General features: G+C 48.0%; 1 protein-coding gene across 1 annotated transcript; it reads right to left on the bottom strand.

The window, feature by feature from the left end:
* Nucleotides 1-7,129: 7,129 nt before the first annotated feature.
* On the bottom strand, nt 7,130-8,425 carry LOC144129557 (uncharacterized). Its single transcript, XM_077663701.1, has 2 exons — nt 8,349-8,425; nt 7,130-7,508 (listed from the first exon to the last, which is right to left on the bottom strand). The coding sequence occupies exons 1-2, from the start codon at nt 8,423-8,425 to the stop codon at nt 7,130-7,132; spliced, it is 456 nt and encodes a 151-aa protein (XP_077519827.1).
* Between the last annotated feature and the right edge of the window lie 1,644 nt (nt 8,426-10,069).

Below are 10,069 nucleotides of genomic sequence, written 5' to 3'. Positions count from 1 at the left end.
TCGGAAACCATGCATTGTGTCCGCGAAAGCCTGTTTCATTTCTAGATACGTAGATAGCCGATCCCTCAAAATCGATTCTATGAGCTTGCCCGCACATGGGGAGAGGAATATGGGCCTGAGGTTGTCCGCCTTGATCAGGTTTATTGTTTTAGGGATGAAAGTGACCAGTGCTGTTTTTCATTCTATGGGGATAGTGGTGTCTCCTTGCCAAATCGTGTTTATGTATTCAAGGAGAGAATTTTGAGCAGTCTCGGGCAAGTTGGCTAAGAGTTTAACTGTAATGCCGCCCTTGCCGGGGGCCATTCCTCTTTTAATTTTTGAAAGAGTTGCTTGTAAATCATGCATCTAGAAGGGTGAATCTAGCTCAGGATTTTACAGTTTTAAATATGTAGTTGGTACTAAAATGTGGACCCTTTTGGTGCATAAGTATTTCTGTTGCTGTGTGTCAGCCAGTTCTGTGATGTCACCTTGAAAAGCATGGATACGTTTTTGTGTCTCGGCCCGCGTATGTGTTGTATCAACAAGAGCTCGGAACAAACGCATGTGGGTTTGCCTGACATTTTCCGAGCGCCTGGTTACAACCATCAATCCAATTTGTGACGGCGAGGTGTGCGGCGTATTCCGCCGCCTGCTGCGTGAGTTCACCTATTCGCGCGTTTAGTTTTAGGTTTTGCTTCGGTCTTTTCGTCTGCGGACACATCTGGGCACATCTGCGCACACAGACACATCTGGTGGAGCGAGTGGCGTTAGCGGCGGCAAAATCTGTTGGAGCGCGGCTGCGGCGTTGCTAAGCAACGGCGGCTCAGGGTCGTTCCTCGGCCACAGCATACGGCATACGGCTGCTTACATACGGCGTACGGCGCGACGAGCCGAAATGAATCGCAGGCTGGCGTAGTAAGCTTTCGCTTTAAAATTTATATCCATGTGAAAAATAACTCCAGGTATTCTCTGAGGACACGGGGTCACTTTCGTACGTTCAGCTCCGAGAGCAAAAAAAGCGCGAAGTTAAGAAAGGGTAATTTCGGCGTCGTTCTTGGACCAAAATGAGTTTTCGAGCAGAGAATGCGGATTAATTGACGAACTTTGGATTCAAGTCTTATAACCTGCGCTAATCCAATTTCTCTCAAGTAACACCCTTTCCTGCACAACGGTGAGGTATCAGTCCTGATCTATCTATTAACTAGCGCGTGTAGATTTGGTAAGTTCAGATGGGGCGGTCGGAAATCGGGCAGACATACTTCTAACGCGCGCGCAGGCTCCCTACGAATGTGCAACTTGGGAGTCCATTATCTGTTTCAACACAGGATTACGCGCTGCCTACTGTTTGGAAGTTCAGGTAGATATTATGATCGGCGGGTCGTGCCGTACCGGCCGTTCTTTCCTTACATTTCAAGGCATTTTTCATTGAGTAGCGATTCCTTTTCGGCGCAAAAATCCCTAACGAAACTGTTTTGTTTCTGCTTCCTTATGCCTGCTGTCCACCCGACAGAATTGAAGCAGATTATCCGAACTCGAATATATCAAAAGACTTCAAGGGCTGGCTGCACCAGTTTCATAGAGTTATTGGTAGATATAACTTTGAAGTTTCCAAAGAAATATATTTCCTTGGGTTCTTTAGCCATGAAACACAAAAACCTAACTTTCCATCGTCGTAAGGGAATGAGCAATGCTGTACTCTCGTTCTGTGTACAATTCTAGTTAATGCATCTGCACACCCGTGTAACCACCTAAGTCTCTAAAAAACTATGCATATACTTTAAAGGGACACTGAGGAGAAATTGAAGTTGGCTTGTATCGATAGAATAACAGCTTCTGGTCACAAAAACGCCGCTCTTACTGAAAACAAAGCTCTTGTAAGGTAGAAAATAGCAGGAACCAAAATGCAGGTATCGCCACCACAGGCCAATCTCGCAAGTACAAGCGTGGTGACGCCACAGGACAAGAGACGCCACCTTGGAGGAATTTTCCATCCTACTTGGTTTCGCGAATCTCTGAGGCCGACAAAGGTAGGTTGCGCAGATCAATATTGAAGTAATATTTGTTTTAAAACCACTAGTGCACTTTTATCACACAAGGAAGGCAGGCAAAAGACAACCTGAATGTTAGAAGCAAAGAAAACGGATGCTTGGCGGCGCCACAGGCGGCCAGGCGAGTTTCGATTTGTTATGGCGCTTCGCGTGTATGAGCTCTGCGTGCCCCGTGGTTTTGTTTTGGACGCGCCTCGGTTTACAAGCGCCGAACAGCACAGGAACTCCAAGTGCCGCTTCAAGTGCTAGTTAGCCTTTGAAGGAGCCTGTTAAGGCTTGTCAGATGATCGCCACGGTCGATGAAAAGCTATGATGGCACGATGGTCAGTGATCGTACAAGGCAGCACTTGTGTATTCGCACGCTTGCCCGGCCAAACATTCCCGGCTGTGCCAGTCAACTTCAAACTACCTAACGGAAATCGTTTATTAGGGACGGGAGACAAGGTACAAGGCGGTTCAGAAAAATTGCTGATCGCCTAGCTCTGTTAGACCAGGATATACCTAGCGAAAGCGCGAAGATTTCTGCATCATAAGAGTGCATTCACTAGATGCGCCTTTATAGTCAGCTGTAACTTGAGCCGTCGTGGCGGAGCGGTAGCGTTTCCGCCTCAAACGCCGAAGGCCGTGGAACCTCGGCACTGGACTTCTTTTCTTTTATTTAGTGAGTGGGCGGGGGGTTTCAGTGGCTCCCATGGATGCCGCCGCTCAATACGTTGGTTAGCGGTTAAGCGCAGGCTCTGTTAAGGCGCGTTTATGCTGCGGCGAGGCGCGCGCGAGCGCGCCCTGCACGGCGAAGTCACGTCGGTCAAAGCGAGACCCTCTATACTCCAACTGCGCATGACCGCCGACGCGTTCGGCGGCTTCGGCGCACTCTGACCGCATTTGGCAGGGAGATTGGAGCATGTATCTATTTCGCGCCGAGTACGCCAGCCGCCGCCGGCCCGGCCAGAGTGATTTGGCTCCGCGGCGAGGTGCGCGTTATATTCGATAGCGGCGGCAGTTCGGCGGAGCTGGTCTTTTCGAGCTCGGCTATTTTAATCCATTCACAGTACATATCTGAAGGTACATGCAAGTTGGCGAGAGAGCCAGATCCAGTGGACCCGTTGGATCTAGCGGAAGCCGTTGAAGCGTCGTGCGCCGGCTTTGGTTTCAAGACGCCGACTTTAAACGCGACCGCCCTCGAGCACCCATTTGCTTTTTGTGGCAAAAAAATTAAATAAATAACTTCGCCCATGCAACCGTGGGAGACCTCGACGCTGCCTGCTGCGCCGTGCAACCGCCCCGTTCAAAGAATCACAATCCGTTGGCCCCAAAGCCCCGGCCAGCCTCGGATGGACGCAACGCACCCCTCGCGACTTCCCGCACTGGGGTTATGATATTTAGTTAGCAACGGCTGCTCTCTGAGGAAGGGGGAAACCACCCGCCGGCGCCTAACCTAACCGTGCTCCCTCAAAAGCATCGCACGCTCTGTGGGGCTGAGGTCGCTGAAATGCAGGCCAGAGTTTTTGCGAGAACTACGTCGTCGGGTTCGCGAACGGGATCCATCGTAACGCTGGCAAGACGCCGGTGCAAACGTAAACAAAACGACGGTGGCGACCCCCGATAGATGCCTTCAACGTGCGGCGGCGGTAGCTTTCATTTCGGCAGCTGCTATACCGCACCGCTTGCCGCCAGAAATCACGGGGTCTCCGTTTACGTCACATTCTCCGTGTCGTCATAAGAGTTCTCGAGTTTGAATCGAAGCAGCGGGAAACAAATTTTCAACTTCGAATCCAAATTTCCTTGAAATAAATGCATCTTTCGCTCCCGGACAAGCGTCAACAAAGCCATGAAATGCCGAACTATCAGATATTGCTAACAAAAAAATTTTGATAGTGTTCTCCTCAGTGTCCCTTTAACAATGCTGCTAGCATGATATTACGGGCTTTCCTTCCGAACGATACCACTCCCTCTGGCTGGTCCATAAAAGAAGCGAATAATCATAAATTTGTGCTTCCTAGAAAACATCTATGTCTCGCTCTGGGCCCTGCGGGTTACTTTGGCAGGGAGAAAAAGCAAGTACCTGGAACACAAGACCTGCCTCCCTAGATTTGGCAGGAGGAGCGGATACTATACTGCAGCCCAGAATCAGTGTTTCGCGCGGCCTTTTGTCCTCGGCACGAACACAGTTTCGAGCGGCGAGGAGACTGGAAGACAGCCCAGATTGCTCTTCGATGATGGGCTGACGGAGCACTGGGAATTTTGTCCCCTTTCCTGGGAAGGTGGTCTCCAAATCTCTAAATCTCCAAAACTCGGGTTCAAATCTCGCATGGTCAAACTTTTTTTTGCACATTTTTTTTGTATCGCAAGCTGCATTTCGCGTTACTTGAATGAGAAATCTCGTTTTGTTCGGAACCGCTTGAATATTATGCCGCGTTCTTAAATCAACCGCATGCATCTGTCCAATAGATGCATACAGCGTTAATGTGAGCTGTCCGAAATCCGTTGTCAGTGAGCTCGAACCAGTTTTTGATCAGCAGCGGCGGTTTTCTTCGCAATTCTGCAGCATTGTGACTATGCAAGCGAGAGATTTGTGTGGAAGGTGACGCTCATTCGTGGGGTTTAATTAATTAGCACAGTTCTGAGTGCTCCGCCGTTCCCCGCTTAACAAGTGGCCGTCTGCAACTTTCGATTTTGCCGTTGCCGAGGAACCCACTCTTCTGTGGGCCTCTCTTAAGCTAACCGGCATGTTATGAATTGTTCCGTGCAACCAGTTAGCCGCGGATCCAGTTTCCGCCAAAACAGTCCGGGACCGGCTTTGATACTGTGCTGTAGGATTGTGCCCAAAGGACGCGGCGAGAGCAGTTGTTTTTTATTGATTGTAATGTTCAGAAGGAAGATGTCTGTTAATTTAGAAAGCTGGTTCATCACAAATGAGCGCAGAAAACATATTCTAGCCTTCTTAATCGCCTATTTTCTGACTGTATATATGCAACACTCTTGTGCATATCTGCAATTCTTTTGTTTTTGTTAAGATAATTTTCATTCTTAAGCAAAGCGCGTTTCTTTGTCACTGAAAAGAGAGCTCTATAACTGGGCTATAATATGCGGCAGAAGAACAGCATATTTAAACTGATGGATTAATTTTTAATTTTTTATACACACACCACCCCAATATTTCCTGTTTTCCCGCGTTAAGTGTTAAATTTAGAACATAGTCTTGATTCACACAGTGAAAGAAAATAGTACTGCCTCAAGAGTTACAGATTTGTTGACGTGCACAAATGTATATGAAGGCAATACAGCGGCAAGTCAGCTTGTCTCGATTTCCCTTCTCTCCTAGATGAGCAGAAGCTTCTCAGGCAGGATTTTCTTGCAGCCAGGCAAAAACAGTTCCGATCGGTGGGAGCGTCAATTAAGAACGCCGTAAAAGTTGTACGACGCTATGAAGAAATATTTCGAAAGAGTAAACAATAAATGAGACAGGACAATAAAGCATGTTGACCCCGCAGCGTTTGCGAGAAATTGTTTATTCTGGAAACAGCTAGTAGCATGTATCACAGTGCATACAAATTAATGGACACGTGCAGTGGAGCTACACCAACACACTATCAGTCAAGTCCCTCAATATTGAAAAGAAACATGTGCAGGCCATCTAACAACTTTATATTGTACGAGAACTTGGCTAATGTCTGGGCAGGGTTCAAAAAGCAGTGCATTTTAAGTCAACAAAGTCAATTTCCTGGGGCATGTACTAACAAAGACATGACTAGAAACAAACAAATTCACAGTGAACCGAGCAAGAGCCAGCTTGAAATCCTTCACACCCCAAAAACTAAGGACAAAACATGCAGTTCTGGCTACCTCAACACTGGCACTGCAGCACTGCATAACATAACAAAACGACCACAGATTGACAGTAACGCAAGACAACACCAAACCAGGACTCCCTTTTCAGGACGTGAAGATCACACACACATACATACCATTCCCAGCCCTCGCACACAAATTGAGGCCCATTCTTAGGGGTGTGTGAATGTTCAAAATTTTTGGACTGCAAGTTGAAAAAATTCCTGTTCAATTCTTCGAATGAATCAAACAGCACATGTTCAAAATTATTTTACACGAATCGAACTTGCTCTCAGGACTTTTCCAATAATTCACAAAACGCTTGATTAAGCTCCACTGTATTTTTCTGCAATGAATCGCCCAAAAACGGCCCACATTGACGACGTGTAACACTATTCATATTATTATTGGAAAAAGTACAATTTGCACTCCCTTAAAAAGTCTACTTCTATACAGACACTGTTAACACGACCACGCACCACCACCACCACCGGCCCCGCCACCACGTCCTTCACATCCACCTCAACACCTACGCTACAAGTTGCTGTCTGATACAGTTTGATGCTAATGAGCATGTTCTTTTACACACATGCACACACAAGTGTGATCACAGCATGCGGATGAGTCCTCTCTCTTTTTTCGGTGGACTGATCAACACACACACACCCACATGCACACATATTTTCTCCTCTCCACTCACACACGCACAAAGGGGGTCCAACATGCTGAGGAGTCATCTCTCTCTGCTCAGTGGCATGTGTATTACACATCCATTCGAAGTCAAACAAGTTCCTCTATGCCACTGAAATCTTCATCACTGAAACGAGTGCTTGACACATCAGAAGAGGAGTTGCACGAGTCCCAAATGCTGAAGACAACCGGTCAAATTTCAGAGTCAACAATCATATCGCGTTGCCATGCTTCAACCTCAACTTGCTTCACAAGAACACAACAGTTTTGCCAGTTTTCCTGGCTTACAGACGCCAGTGCTTCCGGCTGGAGCTTCTCCACTTCAGTCAACGTGAAACATTTTTTGCGACTTGCGATGTATCCCTTCACCTAGCTCCAGACAAATTGAATGGGATTGAACTCGCAGTGGTACGGTGGTAAACGAAGCACTTCGTGGCCATGGTAGCTTCCAGGGTTTCGATGCGGTACACAATGCTGGGTGTGTTTACTTTTTGGGAAAGCTCAAGCAGTTCTGCCCTCACCATGTCCTGTGACCACAGAACACTTTTATTTGTGAGACAAAGCTGAATATCAGCTTTGCGCGTTCACTTGGTAGGTGTTTTTTCAACAGCAACGCTATGAGATGGAGCATTGTCCATGATGACAATGCTCTTGGCCGGAATGTTTGGCAAAAGCTTGTCAGAGAACCACTTCTCGAAGTAGTTGCCATCCGTCTCAGAGTGGTAGTCAGCGAGGTTTCCCTTTTTTGCCCTGAAGAAGTCAGCAGCGTCTTGCATGAATCCTGTCGCACTGCTCCCAGCATCTACAAGGACCAAACGGGCCCCTTTGCCCGAAGGCGCAGCCAATCTCGTTCTTAAACCTTTCAGGAAGGCATCCTGAGATGACTTCACAGTCTTGTCCTGCCAGACGTATTCTTTTGTGTGATCTGCGTTGACCCGGGGTTCATCTAGGTAGATCATGCACCTGTAAATGCGAAGCAACCGAGCGTACGAGTTACTGCTTCTAAGTAAACAAACACACTGCAGCATGTAAGTAGGCAACGCACTGAAACAAACACACTGCTGAACCGTCTCACAAACAGCCGCTCAAAGACAATCGAGAAACAGATTTATCTCGGCTTTATTGCTCCCTTCTTCGGGCTTATATTTCGCGGTCAGGCGGCATTTGGCAGCCAGTTTATATTCACTCTATGCTTGCATGGGGTACTTGATAAATTCGGCAACACTTCAAATCTCTTCACTTGCGGCGACTGCGAACGAAAATTGCCAACGTTCGCAGCAGTAGCGCCAGTAAGTCCCACCACTGGAGCAACAGGCAGCGTACAGTGGGTGTTCATTTCTTCCTACCGTGACGACGCGATGGCAGCACCCACTGCAATGCTACGAAATTTTTGGCAGTTTTGTTGTTTTTGCTTACCGCACTAAATGAGATTTAGCGATTAAATCTCACCCATGCAGACACGAGCCCCACCCAAACGTAGCGCAAAAGTGGCCGTGAAACGTCACCTCTACGAATAGGTCGGCAACAGCAACGTTTTTCTTTTAAATGTGTTATTCTGATTCAACACTCACTGTTACGACAACAAGGATGCAACGCTGACATCAAGCACTATATAAAGCCGTTGTAAACGTGCTGCGTAAGAAAATAAGCAAAGAATGACTCGTTCCTGCCCTGTCCTCGGAATTCTTGATCGCCCGCAGGTGCCTGCGACGCGAGGCAATGATTTCAATTCGCTCGATCGGCGCAGGGTTCCGTTTTCGCTTTTCAAAGGTGAATCCGACGTCCTTAATCAATCTCCACAACGTCGTTTTCTTGAAGTGCGGCAGGTCATCGTCCACATTGACAGCCTTTACCGCACTGTCCAGTGTTGGGTCTTCCATCTTCGCGTACATACTGTGCACTTTCAGATGGACTGCATGGACTGTGAAGCTGGCATTCTTGACTGTTCGCGAGCTTGAAATCTTCACGTCGTGAGGTCTTTTCTTCCGAGACACCAAATGCCCACAGAGACGCTCCGCCTTGATTTAGGCAACGGTACGTGGAGATACTCCGGTATCCTCGCTCGCCGCGCTCAGTACTTCTCAAACAGACCTCCGGAAAACGGGTTCTGGTACGAGAGTACATATTTGCAATTACTTGCTTGGCGTGTCTGGACAGCTTGGATGTACGAACCTTCGAGAAAATGCGTACAGGAGAGGTGGTCGCGGCTGCTTTGCTGGACGCCTTTTTCTCAAAAGTGAGAGGGAGCCGGAAAAGTTAACACGCCGCCCAGGGTTGCGAGGACAGCGAAAGCGTGCAATGGAAAAAGACGACAAACGCAAAATGAATGAATGAATGAAAAACTTTATTGGTTCCTTTAGGAAGTAGTAGCGGTAGAGGACGAAGTCTTCGTCTTGAAGCTTGGGTCCTCCTTGTCCGTGGGTGGGCCCCTAGTCCAGGGCTCCACTCAGTCGGGCCACCTCGCTTGCGTGTGCTATGAGGACCCTTTGAACCCCTAGCTCGATGCTGGTGAGCCGGCTCTCCCATTGCTCCGCACTTGGTGTTTTGTGTTTGTGGAATGCTTGATTTCTTCACTTATCTCGATGGATTCGCTCCCAATAGGAGACTCTTTTGCCACGCTGATGACAAATTTATTATCTACGAAGCCTGTCGGCAAAGCATTTGTTATTTTTGGCCCCCACAAGCAACGCACTATTTTTTGTCGTGAATGCAGGCAGCGCAAAAAAGATCGCTAGCTTTGCAGCTTTGCAGATTACGTTTGAAACGGAGCATACGTGTTTTCTGTTGTCGAGCCCACTGTCATGGATGGATCATCCAAGGCGACTGTTGAGAAACTCGCCCTCACCATAAACCAAAGCTCACCGACGTTTCACGAAAACCAATGGCTCTTTGATACCGATAATTAGTTGCTTTTTCCCATTTTGCTGCGAGCAGTTTATGTGGACGCCTCAGCTCGCTGACTTGCAATCTATCAGAAATTTATGGTACGTGGAGTGAAGCATACTTTGCCACCGGTCAATTTATTTTCCAACGCGATAGAAACGCTCTAAAGAAAATTGGCAGCGGATTAGCTCCGCTATGCGAGGATATACGTAGCGGGAGGTAAACGTTTCGCTGGCGGAGCTTGTTCTCCTGGTAATGCCAAACGTAAAGTGTCACACATTGGATTACCCACTGGTGTGAAGTCCTTTTTGGGCCACAGTCTGTCGCACACACTACAAATGTGTCCAAATGAAATTGTTCACAAAGAATGCTTCAAATGTCCTGGTCGCAGATGCAGTTTCGGAAACTCGAATGGTGTGATCCGTCACACGACGGGCCTACACATCCTCTTCGGCTGGTTCCCGTTGAATGGCGCTTTCCATAGGCTCCATCTCGGCGGCTTTGCGGCGATTATTACGCTCGGCAGTCTGGCGTCTCCGTTTGGCAAGGTGTTTCTCTCTGTTCGGGTGTCCCCGCTGCTCTCTTCGGCTTCTGACGCTCAGTATATGTTTGTTGAGTAGCCAGCTGCCAGGCGACAACCT

Source organism: Amblyomma americanum, chromosome 4 (genome assembly GCF_052857255.1).
Source record: "Amblyomma americanum isolate KBUSLIRL-KWMA chromosome 4, ASM5285725v1, whole genome shotgun sequence".
In the NCBI taxonomy this organism is placed as follows: domain Eukaryota; kingdom Metazoa; phylum Arthropoda; class Arachnida; order Ixodida; family Ixodidae; genus Amblyomma; species Amblyomma americanum.
Note: the sequence above shows the minus strand (reverse complement) of the source record. Positions and strands in the feature narration are given on the sequence as shown.

Excerpts from the sequence above, each read along its gene's own strand:
- LOC144129557 (XM_077663701.1), bottom strand. The coding sequence starts at position 8,425 with ATGGAAGACCCAACACTGGACAGTGCGGTAAAGGCTGTCAATGTGGAC. Across the intron at positions 7,509-8,348 it reads CCGCACTTCAAGAAAACGAC|GTGCATGATCTACCTAGATG; the intron begins GTTGTGGAGATT and ends TCGCATTTACAG.